This window comes from Entelurus aequoreus, linkage group LG15 (assembly GCF_033978785.1).
Source record: "Entelurus aequoreus isolate RoL-2023_Sb linkage group LG15, RoL_Eaeq_v1.1, whole genome shotgun sequence".
Lineage (NCBI taxonomy): Eukaryota > Metazoa > Chordata > Actinopteri > Syngnathiformes > Syngnathidae > Entelurus > Entelurus aequoreus.
In genome coordinates this window covers 45,855,020-45,874,753 of record NC_084745.1, presented here as the reverse complement: position 1 = coordinate 45,874,753, position 19,734 = coordinate 45,855,020, and the positions used below count along the sequence as shown (strand labels likewise).

Genomic DNA, 19,734 nt, shown 5'->3' with positions numbered 1-19,734 from the left:
GAAATGTAAAATGCTGGCTTAATTTGGACTCTCGAATGAAATACGAATGAGATGAAAGTTAATGAAGCAGGTATATTAAAGGTGAATAATAAGGCGTCCACAAACCTCTTCACGCTGCATTTGTGCACTCCAAACTGTTTAGCAATAACTCTGTATTCTGCACAACTGGCAAGATAGTCCAGAACAATAGCAAACTTAATCTGCAACAGTATCAGTCGGGGCACGAACGGTCTTTTACTTCGGATTTTAAACTCTTTACATCAATCCACAAAGCCTTTTGAATGAACTCAAAACATTCAAAATAGAGATGTCCGATAATGGCTTTTTTGTCGATATCCGATATTTCGATATTGTCCAACTCGATATATACAGTCGTGGCATTAACACATTATTATGCCTAATTTTGTTGTGATGCCCCGCTGGATGCATTAAACAATGTAACAAGGTTTTCCAAAATAAGACAACAACTTCAACTCAAGTTATGGAAAAAAATGCCAACATGGCACTGCCATATTTATTATTGAAGTCACAAAGTGCATTATTTTTTTTAACATGCCTCAAAACAGCAGCTTGGAATTTGGGACATGCTCTCCCTGAGATAATCCTGATACCCACTACAACTATGGGAAATACTATACCTTGACTTTCACAAAGTGCATTATTTTTTATTTTTTTTAAACATGCCTCAAAACAACATCTACAAAAACAATGAAGGCACACAGCTTCAGTCCAGAGTATACTACAGTAGTAAAGTAAACAATAACATAGTCCTCATTTAGTGCACGACTACCTGGCATACTGTATAACAGGAAATTGTAAACTGGGCTCACATCCATCTTCCGCTTGTATTCATCGTGTATCTCCTTATGATTCTTGAAGAGGTGGGAGATCAAATTGCTCGTATTAAAGGAAGACGTCTTGGTTCCTCCTCGCATAACCAACTTTTTGCAGTCATTACAAATTGCCAGTTTTTTATCCGTCAGAGACACTTTATAATAATCCCAAACCATAGACATGGTGTCGTTAGTCATTCACCGAGCAAGCTCGCTTGTTAGCCACGGCTACAGCACCGGCAACAACACACTCTTGTTGTTGTTATGTTGCGCTCGCAGCGGTTTAAAGAGGTCATCAAGCGTCGCCAGTAAACCCCCCTTTCTGCAGTCGTCAACTCCTGTTTGTGTGTGGGAGAAGGGAGAGGGGAGGGGCTGCCGACTGGGAGACGAAACTGCTCTGTACTGCTCCCTACGTCCGTGTTTTACCGGATATGTACCGCTCCGTACAGCGGCGTTTTAAAAAGTAATTAATTTTACTTTTTGAAACCGATTCCGATAATTTCCGATATTACATTTTAAGCATTTATCAGCCGATAATGTCCGCAGGACGATATTATCAGACATCTCTAATTAAAAAGTTTTTTTTTCCATTATTTTCGTCCGAAAATCCCTTCGAAAAAACTCCTCCGCCGGTCTTTCTTTGCATCTGCCCCGATACATTCTTAGTAGTAGCGTCATGTTCGTAGCGCAATCTAAGATCATTTCTTGATGCTGTCTGCTATTTAACATCAACATAGCCATTAGAGACGTAATATTTGTAATCTGTGCCAATATTATAGCGGACATCACTTAAAACAGGGGTCACCAACGCGGTGCCCGCGGGCACCAGGTAGACCGTAAGGACCATATGAGTAGCCCGCTGGCCTGTTCTAAATATAGCTCAAATAGCAGCACTTACCAGTGAGCTGCCTCTATTTTTTAAATTCTATTTATTTACTAGCAAGCTGGTCTCGCTTTGCCCGACATTTTTAATTCTAAGAGAGACAAAACTCAAATAGAATTTGAAAATCCCAAAAAATATTTTAAAGACTTGGTCTTCACTTGTTTAAATAAATTCATTAATTTTTTTACTTTGCTTCTTATAACTTTCAGAAAGACAATTTTAGAGAAAAAATACAACCTTTAAAATGATTTTAGGATTTTTAAACACATATACCTTTTTACCTTTTAAATTCCTTCTTCTTCTTTCCTGACAATTTAAATCAATGTTCAAGTAAATTTATTTTTTTTATTGTAAAGAATAATAAATACATTTAAATTTAATTCTTCATTTTAGCTTGTAATTTTTCGACGAAGAATATTTGTGAAATATTTCTTCAAACTTATTATGATTAAAATTCAAAAAAAATATTCTGGCAAATCTAGAAAATCTGTAGTATCAAATTTAAATCTTATTTCAAAGTCTTTTGAGTTTCTTTTAAAAATTTTGTTCTGGAAAATCTAGAAGAAATAATGATTTGTCTTTGTTAGAAATATAGCTTGGTCCAATTTGTTATATATTCTAAGAAAGTGTAGATTGGATTTTAACCTATTTAAAACATGTCATCAAAATTCTAAAATTAATCTTAATCAGGAAAAATTACTAATGATGGTCCATAAATTATTATTTTTTTTTTTTCAAAAAGATTCAAATTAGCTAGTTTTTCTCTTCTTTTTTTCGGTTGAATTTTGAATTTTAAAGAGTCGAAATTGAAGATAAACTATGTTTCAAAATTTAATTGTCATTTTTTTTGTGTTTTCTCCTCTTTTAAACCATTCAATTAAGTGTAAATATCATTAATTATTAATAACATAGAGTTAAAGGTAAATTGAGCAAATTGGCTATTTCTGGCAATTTATTTAAGTGTGTATCAAACTGGTAGCCCTTCGCATTAATCAGTACCCAAGAAGTAGCTTTTGTTTCAAAAAGGTTGGTGACCCCTGACTTAAAACAAGTTGAAAGATTCGCAGATGGCTAGTGTGATGTCATAGGTCAACCGGAAAAGGAATTAATATAACCGCGCTAAAAGGAAATAGCACCCCCCAGTGTACGGGAGGCACATGGCGTATGACCAATAGAGAAAGTGCATGGACACTTGGACTTCACACGTAGGTCTGAAAATGAAAAAAACAAAAACTCTTTGATTAATTTGGTGCATGGAGACTTAGTGAATGTTCCATCAGCGAGTCTTTTAACCAACCACTTCCTATCTGCTCTTAAAGATCCGCTACAAGACCAAAGAGCCCTTGTGGGAGGATTCTTTCTCCTTCCTCGTTCACAATCCCAGGAGGCAGGAGCTCGAGGTGGAGGTAAGACCTGCCGCTTTTCTCCTTTTCCTTGGCAGCGCGATTGCTCACTGCGCTCGGTGTGCAGGTGAAAGACGACAAGGCCAAATGCACTTTGGGGACTCTGAGCGTGCCCCTGAGCGGTCTCCTTGCTGAGGACGACATGACGCTGACACAGTGCTTCCCGCTGAGGAACTCCGGCCCCAGCTCCAGCATCAAACTGAAAATGGCCCTGAGGGTACGGTAGCGAAAGAAAAACATGACAATGATGTTCCCATTGATCGGATTGCTGCACTTTCACTTTGGCATTTCAGTACCAGATTCACCTTTTCATATTGAATCCCTTTGTGAAGGTTGCTGTTAGAACGCATCACATGACATCACATGACATAATAATAATGAATAAAGCAAAACATGTTCTAGACCAAAAATCACTTCATATTCTCTACTGCTCGCTAGTGTTACCATATCTGAGTTATTGTGTAGAAATATGGGGAAATAAGATTGGAAAAAATTTAAAACATAAAAAGTGGTATAAAAGAGCAAACAGGTGAAATGTAACAAGAAAATGTTGCAATGTTTACTCTAATAACACAAAGCTGCCATGCAGGCTGTTTCTTTCTTTAAAAAATAATAATGAATCAAAATCAATGTCATTATGAATTATTGACCTATTCAAGGCTCCAATTACGTCACATTAAATATTCCACTTTGAGATATTTTTTGGGGAAAATGTTGCATATTTTGTGTTTGCCATATAAAAAACTGAACAGTTTTTTTTTAAAGTAGGGCCTCAAATGAACAAACAAAAAACATAAACAACAATAAAATGTATAATTGGCGGATAGATCTGAAGTTGAGATTATTGAGATTTTTGTGTTAAAAGTAAACAGTAAAAAAAATGTATAATTTCTTTTTTAACACTTTAATGAGTAGGACCCTTTTGGATCCCCAATAATGTTAGTGTGATTTGTTTTTAAGTGTCATTGCTCAAAAAATATTAATGAATTAAAATCAATGGTGTTATGAGTTATTGACCTTTTTAAGGCTCCAATTATTATATAATGTCAAATATTCCACTTAAAAATTTTATTGGGTGAAAATATTGCATATTTTGTGTTTTTTCCATAAAAAACTGGGTTTTCTTTGACAAAAAGAGCATACAACTTAAATCTTTAAAAACATTATATTGACAGATAGACCTAATGTTGATCTAGAGATTTAGAACTTGAATAATAATAAAAATAATAATACTGAATAATGACACATTTTTTATATTTTTTTGACCTAAACCCTTTGGGGTCCCCGGGATCAAGCTTGAGTGGAGGCCTAAATGTATATTTTTTATACATATATTGTATTGGTTTTTTAAATAAAAAATATCAAAATGGCCCCCGCTTGCTTTGATTTTTCAGTGTGCGGCCCTCAGTGGAAAAAGTTTGGACACCCCTGACTTTAAGAAACTCTTCAAACTTAAAGTGTTTACAAAGTACAAAGAAGAAGAACCATGATAAACATTCTGAATGTATTTCATCCATCCATTCATTCTTTCTCAAAATAATCTTACTAATCTCATCATATGCAATGTAACTTACTTCACCAATTATTATTTATTTATTTTTATTGAGATTACTTATGGAGTATATTGTGAATAAATTGAGAACAGGAAGTGAACAAATGTTTTAGCAACTGTTATGTAAAAGAAAAGGGGTAGGATTAAATAAGCTCTGCTTCTTCCTACTCCTTTTCGAACATGTTAAAAAGAGGAACTGGAAATTGTGATGTATCATGTTGTATGCTTGCATGTTCGAATTAGACTCAAACTCAACTCAACTCAACTCCATCCACGACCTCACGTCTCCTCTCAGATCCTGTCACTGGACAAGCAGGTCTCCTCCGACCAGCCCTCCCTGGTCAAGGTCCGGAAGTCCAGTCTCCCCCATGCGTCCGCCGCGGCTTCCCCGAGAGTGTCCACCTCCGACTCGCCGCCGCCCACGCACGCCTCCTCCCTCACGCTGCACCACAGGGATGGCGAGCCGTACGCAGCCAGCCCCCTGCGCTCCACCTCCAGCCTGACCGTGGGCATGTCTGCGTCCCAGAAGCACCTGGCTCACAGGGAGTCCACGCCCAGTCTGGCCTCAGACATCTCGCTGCCCTTCGCCACCTTGGAGCTCCAGCAGCGAATGCAGCTGATCCACAAGTAAGTAACAGAACTAACAGTCCTGGCAGTACCTCGGTTTTAGCACACCCCGCTTTTTTATGATTTTGTTTTAGACAAATATTTTTGGTAAAAGTTTTCCCCGGTCATCTGTTATAGCAGTATTTTTCAACCTTTTTTGAGCCAAGGCACCTTTTTTTCATTGAAAAAATGTGGAGGCCCAACAGTAGAAAACATTAAAAAATGAAACTCAGCAGCTGATACTGACAATAAAAAGTTGTTCTCGCTGATAAGAATTCAAATCATAACCAACCATGTAGCTCTTGTCTCAAAGTACTGTCACATCACACCGGGACTTATTTGGTGTTTTATGGTGTCTTCCTGTGTGTAGTGTTTTAGTTCTTGTCTTGCTCTCCTATTTTGGTGGCTTTTCCTGTTTTGTTGGTATTTTCCTGTAGCAGTTTCATGTCTTCCTTGAGCGCTATTCCCCGCACCTGTTTTGTTTTAGCAATCAAGGCTATTTAGGTTGTCGCTATCCTTTGCGGGGACATTGTTGATTGTCGTGTCATGTTCGGATGTACTTTGTGGACGCTGTCTGCTCCACATGCTGTAACTCTTTGCTGTCGTCCAGCATTCTGTTTTTGTTTACTTTGCAACCAGTTCAGTTTTAGTTTCGTTTTGCATAGCCTTCCCTAACAATGCCTTTTCTTAGCGGCACTCGCCTTTTGTTTATTTTTGATTTAAGTATTAGATACCTTTTTACCTGCACGCTGTCGTCTGCATGTTGTGATCACGACAAACCATGTTCCCGACATCTACAAAGCAATTAGCTACTTGCTGCCACCTACTGATATGGAAGAGTACAACATGGTTACTCTGCCGAGCTCTAGACAGCACCGACACTCAACGGCACATTTGCAGATTATTATTACTGGTTTGCAAAAAATATTTTTAACCCAAATAGGTGAAATTACATATTCTCCCACGGCACACCAGACTGTATCCCGCGGCGTTGAAAAACACTGTTATAGTATGGCAAAACTTTGAACAAACTAGTCAGTTTAAATGTTTACGTGCCCAAACAAAGAATCTCACGCCTTAGTGACTCTTTCAATCTTTGCTTTTTTGGTTGTGTAGTCGCCCTTCGCAACTTAGCGCTTCAAATTATGTTATGGCCAAAAATAAAGCAAACATTTATCTAAAAGGACAAAAAGGTCAGAGGATTAAGTATTATTAGTCTAGTACTTTCAAGCATATAACTGGTTATATGAACTTTTAATAAAAAAATCTAAAGTACTTTACTATATTGCACAGCAGTTGCAGTATTTTGACACGAACTGTGTGTGTAAAAGCCTACATTACTGTATACACTAGTACCTTTGTGTCAAAGTCAAGTTATCTATATCAGTGATCAGTATCAGAACCGGCCAGCAGGCCACATCCGCCTGCTGCTGTTTTGCACGCACCAATACTCCATCAGTGTTGGCGCTAGGATTTTCAAAATGTTTTTTTTGACGTTTCAAGAGAATATTAAAAAAGACTTTCAGTTGTGTGTTTCAAGTGACAATGTAAAACAATAATGTTCACTTTAGTGTCATTCAACAACGATAATAACGCGTTAATTATAATTTTGTTGCCCACACAAAGCAGTAGAAAATGACACCACTGAAGTAAACCAGTTAAACTTGTTAAAATATGCTTCCTTGTCTGATAAATTGACAGTTGTGTTGCAAACCCAGTCAAAGGTGTCAGTTGTAATTTCCCTTCATTTTTAGCGAATAATGGAGTCTATCTATAAAGGTAAAAGAATTCAAAGCATTGTTTGGTCTTGGTGGAGTTCCTCTCTAGCTGATAATGATCTGACGCCTCAGAAAGTGACTGACTGAGTGTCATGTGCTTACAGTGGCTCCGCTCCCAGCCAGTTCCCCCTGGGCGAGGTCCAGCTGACGGTTCGACACAGCTCCCAGAGGAACAAACTCATCGTGGTGGCCCACGCCTGCCGGTGAGCTCCTAAAGCTGCATCACATGGTTTCAACCTGTCAGCCACCAATGTGTTTAGGATCTAATGTGGCAAAAAACTATCTTATATGACAATATTTCTCAGAAATATTTGCTTTAATCGCCCCTGGAGGGTCCCAACGGTATTGTCAGCCAGCCTGGCCATCCAACAATATTGCAATTTGTCCCTTTGGGCTGACACCATTTGCTACCTTCCACCTTGTGACATTTGAAGGTACACAAATAGCTGCAAACATGTGACCAAACACTTTTGTCCTCAGTAACTTGATCGCCTTCACCAAAGACGCCTCTGATCCCTTCATCCGCCTCTATCTGCTGCCTGACAAGAGCCGCTCGGGCAGGAGGAAGACCAGCACCATGAAGAGGACCCTCAACCCTGTTTATGATCATACGTGAGTCATTGTACTAGAACATGTGTTATCAACGCGCGGCCCGCGGACCACATCTGGCCCACCAATGCTTTTCATTTGGCCTGCCGAACATCACAGAAATAGGCTTGATGAAACCATTAAAACTAGGGTTGATCATTATGCAGTACTTCCGCCACCCCACAGGGGGCAACAGCGAAGCATATGTGTCACAGTGAAGCAGCAGTGGGGTGAGTAGAAGAAGACTACTCGTTCAAACCTGGAAAAAAATCTAAATAAATTTTAAAAATCTGAATTTATAACAACGACTGGACAACAAAGTACCGTATTTTTCGGAGTATGAGTCGCTCCGGAGTATAAGTCGCACCGGCCGAAAATGCATAATAAAGAAGGAAAAAAACATATATAAGTCGCACTGGAGTATAAGTCGCATTTTTTGGGGAAATGTATTTGATAAAAGCCAACACCAAGAATAGACATTTGAAAGGCAATTTAAAATAAATAAAGAATAGTGAACAACAAGCTGAATAAGTGTACGTTATATGAGGCATAAATAACCAACTGAGAACGTGCCTGGTATGTTAACGTAACATATTATGGTAACTATAACTATAACTATAACATATAGAACATGCTATACGTTTACCAAACAATCTGTCACTCCTAATCGCTAAATCCCATGAAATCTTATACGTCTAGTCTCTTACGTGAATGAGCTAAATAATATTATTTGATATTTTACAGTAATGTGTTAATAATTACACACATAAGTCGCTCCTGAGTATAAGTCGCACTCCCGGCCAAACTATGAAAAAAAACTGCGACTTATAGTCCGAAAAATACGGTATGACAAAGTAGATATAATTTAAACAAAAGTTATTTAGTTTGTTCTGTATTGAAATTGCTGACTTTGTGATGTCTTTTGTATTCGTGGTCGTGTTGTTTTTTTGTCTGAGAATAACAATCAAACCTTGTTTAATACATGTAGTGCTAAATTTGACCAGTAGAGGGCGACAACATTAATAGTGATAAGTCACATACAATGTTTGGTGTGTGAATGTTGTGTAATTTCTATATGTGTAAACATTTGTAGTTTATTGTGTGAATATATTAACACTAAACCTATTTATTTATGGAAAATACACTATTGACATTATGTAAAATACACAATGGACATTATTTATGTAAAATACACCATGGAAGTTATACTTTTGTTATGTTTATTTTATGTGTATATTATATTAGTCTTACAAACCAAAATGAAGGAAGAAGTGTAAAGAAATAAAACTGAGAAAGGAAAACAATTTAAAAGAAGGAAAATTAATCCTGTACACAAACTGGAGCTTCTTTATCTTCATGCTGTTAACTATCTGCACACGCTGGAAACGAGTAGCGAGGGCAGAATAATGAATTTATTGACAGTGTAGTGTGAAAGCCGATGTGTTTACTTTGCAATTAAGTAAACACAGTCTCAAAGAAATATAACCAGTGGAGGAATTTTCTGACGAAACATCCAAATTTCGATGTCCGGGCCCTGAGCCCTTGGGGTCTTCAAACTGCGGCCCTCTTCATTATGTAGTTGAATAGCCTTGTACTAGAAGCATGCAGGATATTAACAGCTGGTACTTCGGTTTTTGGTAATAATCCCTTCCAAGAAGTGAGACGAAAACCGAATCCTTTAAAAACCAAAGCAATTTTTTTCAATTAGAAATTATTAAAATATCATTCAAATGGTCCAGGCCCCCAAAACTATTAACATAAAGTACATTTTATGGAAATTATTTAAAGTGTTTTACTCTTTGTGAATTCAATAGCGTTTCTCACCTTCTTTATCAAAGTGCTAGCCCACGCAACGTTCTCTGGCCCCTTCTTTTGCAGTCGTATTAGCTGCGTGCAACGTTTGGCCATAGGATAACCAAAATGGTGTGCAGTGGCGTAAAGTTGTCAAAAACCGAATCCTACGAAAAGTGTGGCGTACTAAAACCAAGGTACATCTGATACCGCTACTGCAAAGGTGTTGATACCATTTTGATATCAATACCAACATTCTTTTTTTCCCTATGATATTGGCATAGTTGCATGCATGCACTTTGCTTCATAGAAACACTTAAACACACACAATATTCTGCTCCCCTAAAGGATGATTGCCCACAACCTGACACAAGTTATGCAATACTGCTGCACTTTTTTTTACATTTTAAACACAAATAACTTTTAATATCATTTTTATTTGTTTATTTTATTTCACTATTATTTAATTTTTACGTATCTTTGTTATTATTTTATAATTGGTCAGCAAACAGAGCAGCATTTTTCAAAGATTTTTCATAAAACTGGATGATGTGAAACTGCAAAAGTTCATATGCAAGTTTTTTTTTTTTAAATAAGAAAAAGTGCGCCCAACTTATGCTGTTGTTTACATAAAAACAAATAAAAAACTGTCAGAATAATTGTATTTAACTTATCACAAAACTTTGTGTTTCAATGAGTTCCCGGCCAAGCAGAAGGCTTGTAAAACTCCACTGTGTAGGATGGGAAGCAACATGAAGGTGCTCTGTTTCTTTCATGTATTGTAATCAACAGAAAGATATTGTTTTGACCCGAGAACTACAAAGCGAAGAGGAAGCAGGACCCGACTCCCCTCCAGGGACCTGTTCTTTGAACTGTTTTACGACCTTTTCTTTGAACTGTTGTAATCAAAGGCGATGGCTGTTTACGACCCCCGTCCCTATGAAACAGCTGTTGCCATGTAATCAGGGAAAGTCCAAATAAAAGAGGAGGCGTACAATCTTTCACCAGAGCGTGCTTGAGACTGTACAAAAGTACAGCCCAGACGTCTCTCCTCAATTGAGCCAAATGTAATTCTGTCTCTATTTAATTCCTTGCTTCTTGTCTTGTTTAATAGATGTCATCGGTGTTTGAACCTGACAAAACAAAACAACAATTGCCTTGGGGTCTGTAAACCGTCTCAAATATCATATAGCCAAACATTGTGCGGGAGTCCAACTATTTTTGTACAAATCGTTCCTGTGTTGGCTAAATTTTGACGCATGTTTGGTACTAAAACAAATTCATTGGAAAGAAATTGTTAATTGATACATTTTTTTTTGCAAAATGTAACCTAAACTTGCAAACCTTTCTGACACTGCTACGACGGGGGATCAAGCTCTTTATTACTGCCTTGTAAGACCAGCATGACTGCTGAACAATGGCAAAGTTGGAGGAAATTTGTCATTCTTTCTTATCAGTGACAGAGCAGGAAAGGGTATTACATTTTACTTACTCCTAGCTCCTTCCTACTCCATCTCTGATCAAAACACGATAGCAAAATGCCACAGCTGCAGCGCTTTCACTGTCCCTATTGGTGCTCAGCGCTATTGTGTTGTACTCGCTCTGGATGCAACGGGGGTGTTTCTCGACAGGTGCTTTTAAGCGTGTGCCCCGCTGGTGTAACTTTGTTTTCATTCTGTGCAGGTGGTGCCGAAAATAACGTGCCAGCATTGTGTTTGTTTATCGCGAGTGAGGAGGACTGAAACACACGATGTAGTGGAGCCTTTGCGATTAAATAACTGTGACGTTTTCTATTACGGTAATAGTAAAACCGTTGCATCCCTAGTACTAAAGTTAGACGTCATGGGTTTGCTTATGTACAGTACAGGCCAAAAGTTTGGACACACCTTCTCATTCAATGCGTTTTCTTTATATTCATGACTATTTATTTACATTGTAGATTGTCACTGAAGGCATCAAAACTATGAATGAACACATGTGGAGTTATGTACTTAACAAAAAAGGGTGAAATAACTGAAAACATGTTTTATATTCTAGTTTCTTCAAAATAGCCACCCTTTGCTCTGATTACTGTTTTGCACACTCTTGGTATTCTCTCGATGAGCTTCAAGAGGTAGTCACCTGAAATGGTTTTCACTTCACAGGTGTGCTTGAAGCTCACAGAGAGAATGCCAAGAGTGTGCAAAGCAGTAATCAGAGCAAAGGGTGGCTATTTTGAAGTAACTAGAATATACAACATGTTTTTAGTTATTTCACCTTTTTCTGTTAAGTACATAACTCCACATTTTAATTATGTTGATTTTATTTTGCAATAAAAAATAATTGTTGCACAAGTTCTTTCCCGCTTTTTTGTTTTAGTCCAAAACATGCATTTAGTTCAATTCTGTTTTGAGTCAAATAGTATAAAAATTGTTCCACACAAATAAAAAAAAAGTGTGAAATAATGTTGTAATTAAGGAGCGGGACTCAAAATAAAATTTTGCTTAGAGCCCCAATTTAGTCAAGCCATTCTCCCGCAGCTCCGTCACCCCTCTATGACATCATCACTCGTTTAGACGTCTTTGACTAACACAGTTGACCGCAAAACGAGCCACCGTGGGGCCATAGAGAGTTGCAAGTGCCAGCACGTTGATAAAAGTGACGTCCATGTGGCTCTTACCTCCCCTCCTCCCACTCCACTCATGGAAATGTATCCATTTAGTTGTCATTCATATGATTTTTGCATTATTTTTTTGCATAAAAAACTGTAATTATTCCCTATATAGTGTATGTTGGTGTCTGAAGCAAATTATTATTATATTATAGAGGTTTATTTGAAATAGGGATCGATACAAAAACATAGACATCTGAAACAGTTATCCAATGTATGCATCATTGTGTTTGTAGCCAAAGCTAATTTACAACACTTGTCCCCAACAACAACAACAACAACACATATCCAACATCATTAAAATAGGAAAATAAAAAATAGAATAAGGCAAAGATGAGTCGATAATAATGATAATAGTAATAATACAGACAAAGTGCAAACTAGATAAAATCCAATAATAATAATAACACAGACAAAGTGCAGACTAGATAAAAACCAATTAGTAAAAATTAGTAAAAACTAAACATGGGAACACGATTGTTGCTCAACTAGCCATAATTTTGTTTGTTTTTTGAAAGTGACAAGTGCAGGTATACTTTTCAAAGTGTCAGGCAAAGAGTTCCATAGTTGTGGTCCTTTTATTGAAAAGGCAGTCTATTAATTACATTTACAAGATTTCTTATGGGAAAATGACTTTGTTTATTCCTTATGATTCGGTTTTCGTTGGACATTTTGAAACAGAACAAAGGTACCATTGTATTATTGCTGTAAAGTACAAACCCTAAAACTTCAACACTAACACACACTCCTCACCCTCTTATGTCTGCTACTGCTTTTCATAGATAATAATGGAGGCACTCACTCTCCACACTTGTTGAGAGATGCCAAAGACTGGTGTGTGTTCTGATTGTTTGTGTGCGTGGGTGTATGCTTTCAGGTTTGAGTTCTGTGTGTCTACTGTGGAGCTCCACAGAAGAACTCTGGATGTAGCAGTGAAGAACAGAGGGAACATATTGTCCAAACACAAAGGCCTCCTTGGAAAAGTAAGACTTGTGGTTTTATTTTGGTTTTTTTGTCACACATTCTTGATATGTCCTGATGTTCACTTTCAGGTGTTGGTGGATTTATGTGGGGACGATATAGCAAAAGGATGGACACAATGGTAAGGTTGGGTTTATGCTTGACTACCAAACATTGCATTTACACATTCTTGATATGCTTTGTTGTGTCTTGCAGGTATGAGCTGAGTGAAGACGGCTTGTCGAGTAAAGGAAGTGTCCAAGGCACTGTTACATAAAGTGCTTTTAATACTTTCATTTATGTACATTTGTCATATAGTTTACAGGACTCCTTTCAGCACGTGTTCCTATTATGAAGGCTGTAACATAATTGTCATGAAAAGAGGTTGTGTGTTTCTATTGTTGTTATGTGTGCGTTACGTGTGTGTTGCAACTTGCACGGCGTTGTAAATGAGTCAAAGTTGTTATTGGTGTGCGTCCAACATTTCAAACTCTTTCAGTACCAAAGGAACACAGTCCGACCCACAAGTTGGCCATGTAGCAGATAACCATCTTTCTGGTTTGTTTCCTGGAGTGTTTTTTTATTTTTTATTTTTTTTTACTCTTATTTATTTTTGCTTGATTTCAGATGTGGAACACACTTACATGCAAAGACAAAAACACAAACGCTCTGTGAATTTTTCTGGTGGACTTTGTGCAATATTTGTCGTTTTGGACATGCATGGTCTCACATATGGGAAGACCTGTTGGCACTCTGCAAATGAGTGCTGTATAAAAAAAGGAACAATTTCAATAGATGCTTGAAATTGGATATGATGTGAGGCAAACAAAAAACAATACGGACAACTGTTAATGTATTTTAATATGCAGGGCTGCCAGCAGTTATAACTGTTTGTGTTTATTGAAGCTTTTAAAAAAAACTTGTTATCTATCCTGTGCCTTAAAAACATCACCGAGTAATTTTGCCTTCTTAAACTTGTTGATTTTGAATGATACGTGGCTTTTATTGAATAAATTGTGTCTTTTGAGAACGTGGTGTGGTTTATATTTCCATGGTTGAGTCATCAAAGTAAAGAGTGGATACAGTGCGGTTCTTTAGCGTTGAAAAAATGTCAATCATACCAAGGATTATGTCTCCATCAAGCGGCAGTAAAGGAGTACTGCACGTTACGTCACATTTGACGCAGTACGTCATGACGTAGGCGAGCGCGTCCGTACAAATTTTGCGCGGGTTCGCTGTGGGCATGGACTGCTGTCAACGGTCGCCGAAGAGATCATCAAACTACTAGTAAATAAGGTAACAAACTACAGTCATCTTTACTTGTGGTCCTCTATGGTGACCAGAAGACACCTTTTCGGGTGGATATAGTTAGTCCAAGAAGAGTTAGCGTTAGAAAATGTACAATTCAACGGCGTACTGACCGCCATGTTTGTTTTCATCTTTTTACCACAGTAAGGTTTGGCTCTTGTCTACAAGTGAAAACGCGTTTTCTGGTTCTTCTTACCACTTTTCTAGAACGTTGTGCAGCCGACTTTAAAGCCGCCAGATGTCAAAGCTTGGTGCGTTTGTTGAATCCGCCACAAAAGACAATGTGGAGGACTTCCTTCAATTCATCAAGCGTCACGTAAGTGCCAAGGAAAACACTTTTCTAACTTGTTCTAACAACTACTTAACTTGTTGCTAACGGCTACAATTCCTCCCTATCATATGTGAGACTGATTTGGGGATTCATTCCTTCATATTACCCTTTTCAAATATCAGAAATCCTGTTGTTTAGCAACGTTGCCAACTTTTCAGTAAGGAAAGTAGTCATTGGCTGTCCAAAAAGTCGATAGATGACGTCATTGTCTCACTTGCATGATTTAAAGGCCTACTGAAAAGATTTTTTTTAATTTAAACGGGGATAGCAGATCCATTCTGTGTGTCATACTTGATCATTTTGCGATATTGCCATATTTTTGCTGAAAGGATTTAGTATAGAACAACGACGATAAAGTACGCAACTTTTGGTCTCCGATTAAAAAAAGCCTTACCCCTACCGGAAGTAGCGTGACGTAGTCAGTTGTTCGCCTCCTCATATTTTCCTATTGTTTTCAACGCAGCGAGAGCGATTCGGACCGAGAAAGCGACGATTACCCCATTAATTTGAGCGAGGATGAAAGATTCGTGGATGAGGAACGTTAGAGTGACGGACTAGAATGCAGTGCAAGACATATCTTTTTTCGCTCTGACCGTAACTTAGGTACAAGCTGGCTCATTGGATTCCACACTCTCTCCTTTTTCTATTGTGGATCGCGGATTTGTATTTTAAACCACCTCGGATACTATATCCTCTTGAAAATGAGAGTCGAGAACGCGAAATGGACATTCACAGTGACTTTTATCTCCACGACAATACATCGGCGAAGCTCTTTAGCTACTGAGCTAACGTGATAGCATCTGGCTCAAATGCAGATAGAAACAAAATAAATAAATAAATACCTGACTGGAAGGATAGACAGAAGATCAACAATACTATGAAACCATGTACATGTAACTACACGGTTAATAATTCTCAGCCTGGCAAAGCTTAACAATGATGTTGCTAACGACGCCATTGAAGCTAACTTAGCAACCGGACCTCACAGAGCTATGATAAAAACATTAGCGCTCCAGCCAGCCCTCATCTGCTCATCAACACCCGTGCTCACCTGCGTTCCAGCGATCGACGGCGTGACGAAGGACTTCACCCGATCATCCGCGCGGTTGGCGGCCAGCGTCGGCTAGCGCGTCTGCTATCCAAGTAAGTCTTCCTGGTTGTGTTGCTACAGCCAGCCGCTAATACACCGATCCCAACTACAACTTTCTTCTTTGCAGTCTCCATTGTTCATTAAACAAATTGCAAAAGATTCACCAACGCAGATGTCCAGAATACTTTGGAATTATGATGAAAACAGAGCTATTTTGTATTGTTTTCAATGGGGTACCGATACTTCTGTTTCACTGGCTACGTCACGCGCATACGGCATCATCCAAAGGCGTTTTCAACCGGAAGTTTAGCGGGAAATTTAAAATTGCACTTTATAAGTTAACCCGGCCATATTGGCATGTGTTGAAATGTTAAGATTTCATCATTGATATATAAACTATCAGACTGCGTGGTCGGTAGTAGTGGCTTTCAGTAGGCCTTTAATGCTTTTCAACCACTGTGCCGCGGCACACTAGAGTGCGGTGAGATACAGTCTGGTGTGCTGTGAGAGATTATCTAATTTCACCTATATGGGTCAAAAATATTTTTTACAAACCAGTAATTATAGTCTGCAAATTACAAACCCCGTTTCCATATGAGTTGGGAAATTGTGTTGGATGTAAATATAAACGGAATGCAATGATTTGCAAATCATTTTCAACCCATATTCAATTGAAGATGCTACAAAGACAACATATTTGATGTTCAAACTGATAAAAAAAAATTTTGTGCAAATAATCATTAACTTTAGAATTTGATGCCAGCAACACGTGACAAAGAAGTTGGGAAAGGTGGCAATAAATACTGATAAAGTTGAGGAATGCTCATCAAACACTTATTTGAAACATCCCACAGGTGAACAGGCAAATTGGGAACAGGTGGGTGCCATGATTGGGTATAAAAGTAGATTCCATGAAATGCTCAATCATTCACAAACAAGGATGGGGCGAGGGTCACCACTTTGTCAACAAATGCGTGAGCAAATTGTTGAACAGTTTAAGAAAAACCTTTTTCAACCAGCTATTGCAAGGAATTTAGGGATTTCACCATCTACGGTCCGTAATATCATCAAAGGGTTCAGAGAATCTGGAGAAATCACTGCACGTAAGCAGCTAAGCCCGTGACCTTCGATCCCTCAGGCGGTACTGCATCAACAAGCCACATCAGTGTGTAAAGGATATCACCACATGGGCTCAGGAACACTTCAGAAACCCACTGTCAGTAACTACAGTTGGTCGCTACATCTGTAAGTGCAAGTTAAAACTCTCCTATGCAAGGCAAAAACCGTTTATCAACAACACTCAGAAACGCCGTCGGCTTCGCTGGGCCTGAGCTCATCTAAGATGGACTGATACAAAGTGTAAAAGTGTTCTGTGGTCTGACGAGTCCACATTTCAAATTGTTTTTGGAAACTGTGGACGTCGTGTCCTCCGGACCAAAGAGGAAAAGAACCATCCGGATTGTTATAGGCACAAAGTTGAAAAGCCAGCATGTGTGATGGTATGGGGGTGTATTAGTGCCCAAGACATGGGTAACTTACACATCTGTGAAGGCGCCATTAATGCTGAAAGGTACATACAGGTTTTGGAGCAACATATGTTGCCATCCAAGCAACGTTACCATGGACGCCCCTGCTTATTTCAGCAAGACAATGCCAAGCCACGTGTTACATCAACGTGGCTTCATAGTAAAAGAGTGCGGGTACTAGACTGGCCTGCCTGTAGTCCAGACCTGTCTCACATTGAAAATGTGTGGCGCATTATGAAGCCTAAAATACCACAACGGAGACCCCCGGACCGTTGAACAACTTAAGCTGTACATCAAGCAAGAATGGGAAAGAATTCCACCTGAGAAGCTTAAAAAATGTGTCTCCTCAGTTCCCAAACGTTTACTGAGTGTTGTTAAAAGGAAAGGCCATGTAACACAGTGGTGAACATGCCCTTTCCCAACTACTTTGGCACGTGTTGCAGCCATGAATTTCTAAGTTAATTATTATTTGCAAAAAAATATTAAGTTTATGAATTTGAACATCAAATATATTGTCATTGTAGTGCATTCAATTGAATATGGGTTGAAAATGATTTGCAAATCATTGTATTCCGTTTATATTTACATCTAACACAATTTCCCAACTCATATGGAAACGGGGTTTGTATATTTTTATTTAATAAGTTGTAGGTGTATTTATTTCAGTATAAAAGTGTCAAACGTTTTTTTGCTTCAGTCATGAAATGATGATAATGGTGTGCCAGGGCATACAGTACATGCATATGACGCATTTAATTGATTATTCTCACCTGTATGTAGACCATCAGTCGTTTAAAAAATGCCACATCTACACTTTAATGGCAAATAATGCCAACAAACTTAGAATTTTGCAAGTTAGTTTCAATGTCATTTAATATAGTGGCACTCAATACCTCTAGTATTTCATCTCTGGCTTGGTGACGGCCATAAGCTGCCGGTATGCTGGCACCATTGGACTTTTGCAGCTCAATCAGGCTTGGGAACTTCGACAAGGGGAGGTTCTCTTTGGCCAAGTAATACACAGTCCGCAGCTGGCTAATAACACTGTCTTTACTTGCCTCCTCTGATCTTTTCAGAGCGCCAATAAAGCTGGTGGACTGCTTCCCAGCTTATTCGGCCAACTTGTGAACTAATTGTTGTGAATTGATTTACGTGGACCCCGACTTAAACAAGTTGAAAAATGTATTCGGGTGTTACAGTTTAGTGGTCAATTGTATGGAATATGTACTGTACTGTGCAATCTACTAATAAAAGCTTCAATCAATCAATCAAAGAGTAGCATTAATGTGCCTGTCCAAACCTTTTGACTGGGGGGCCGCATTGGGCTTGAAAAATATGGCCGAAAGCTGACTACCGTATTTTTCGGACTATAAGTCGCAGTTTTTTTCATAGTTTGGCCGGGGGTGCGACTTATACTCAGGAGCGACTTATGTGTGAAATTATTAACACATTACCGTAAAATATCAAATAATATTATTTAGCTCATTCACGTAAGAGACTAGACGTATAAGATTTTATGGGATTTAGCGATAAGGAGTGACAGATTGTTTGGTAAACGTATAGCATGTTCTATATGTTATAGTTATTTGAATGAGTCTTACCATAATATGTTACGTTAACATACCAGGCACGTTCTCAGTTGGTTATTTATGCCTCATATAACGTACACTTATTCAGCCTGTTGTTCACTATTCTTGATTTATTTTAAATTGCCTTTCAAATGTCTATTCTTGGTGTTGGGTTTTATCAAATACATTTCCCCAAAAAATGCGACTTATATATGTTTTTTCCTTCTTTATTATGCATTTTTGGCAGGTGCGACTTATACTCCGGAGCGACTTATACTCCGAAAAATACGGTACATGCAAATGAATGCAATATATATATATATATATATATAATTATTATAATAATATAATGGACTATAATTACATTAAAATATTGCTATTAAGAGTATGTGAAGGTTCAACTACCTTGAGGGAAGACGTCTGCAACTATTAGCGATGAATTTGTCGGCGACACATTTTATTCATGTTTTTTGTGAACGAAGTCAACGAATGGTTGCATCTCTACTAGTTACTGTGAGTTTGAACACATTGTATTGTTTTTCGTTGGAAAAATGAGGCGTGTCCCTGGGAGGCAAAGGAGAGTGAGTTGACTGCGTCTCTTAAATAATTATGCGTCTGGGATGCAGGACACGTTTTTGGCAACTTCACTGAGTATACGGTCGATACTACAGTGATTACATCAATGTTTTCTTTTTTTCCAAATTAGGTTTTTTCTGCGGTCTTTTTGTTATTGTTTACAGGACATTAAATCAAAGCCAATAGTAGTTTTTGCACTATTGACTTTTTTTTGCTCAAAATCTTGTATGTAATAAAAGGAAATAAGAAAATAATTTAAATATGTAGTTGATATTTTTGTTTTTATAATTG

General features: G+C 38.1%; 2 protein-coding genes across 4 annotated transcripts in view; both read left to right on the top strand.

Moving 5' to 3' along the window:
* esyt2b (extended synaptotagmin-like protein 2b) overlaps positions 1 to 14,074 on the top strand; it is a 90,028-nt gene extending 75,954 nt beyond the window's left edge. For all 3 annotated transcript variants that reach the window (XM_062021628.1, XM_062021627.1, XM_062021629.1), the window contains 8 exons: positions 3,036 to 3,122; positions 3,187 to 3,336; positions 4,967 to 5,298; positions 7,160 to 7,258; positions 7,536 to 7,667; positions 12,962 to 13,067; positions 13,137 to 13,186; positions 13,261 to 14,074. In XM_062021628.1, coding sequence (XP_061877612.1) covers positions 3,036 to 3,122; positions 3,187 to 3,336; positions 4,967 to 5,298; positions 7,160 to 7,258; positions 7,536 to 7,667; positions 12,962 to 13,067; positions 13,137 to 13,186; positions 13,261 to 13,321 — 1,017 coding nt within the window. In that variant the 3' untranslated portion in view covers positions 13,322 to 14,074. The remainder of the gene's footprint in view (positions 1 to 3,035; positions 3,123 to 3,186; positions 3,337 to 4,966; positions 5,299 to 7,159; positions 7,259 to 7,535; positions 7,668 to 12,961; positions 13,068 to 13,136; positions 13,187 to 13,260) is intronic.
* A 155-nt stretch (positions 14,075 to 14,229) lies between these two features.
* The window catches only part of ncapg2 (non-SMC condensin II complex, subunit G2), a 36,588-nt gene continuing 31,083 nt past the window's right edge, over positions 14,230 to 19,734 (top strand). Inside the window, exons 1-2 of the mRNA XM_062022089.1 lie at positions 14,230 to 14,340; positions 14,560 to 14,668. Coding sequence (XP_061878073.1) covers positions 14,591 to 14,668 — 78 coding nt within the window. The 5' untranslated portion in view covers positions 14,230 to 14,340; positions 14,560 to 14,590. The remainder of the gene's footprint in view (positions 14,341 to 14,559; positions 14,669 to 19,734) is intronic.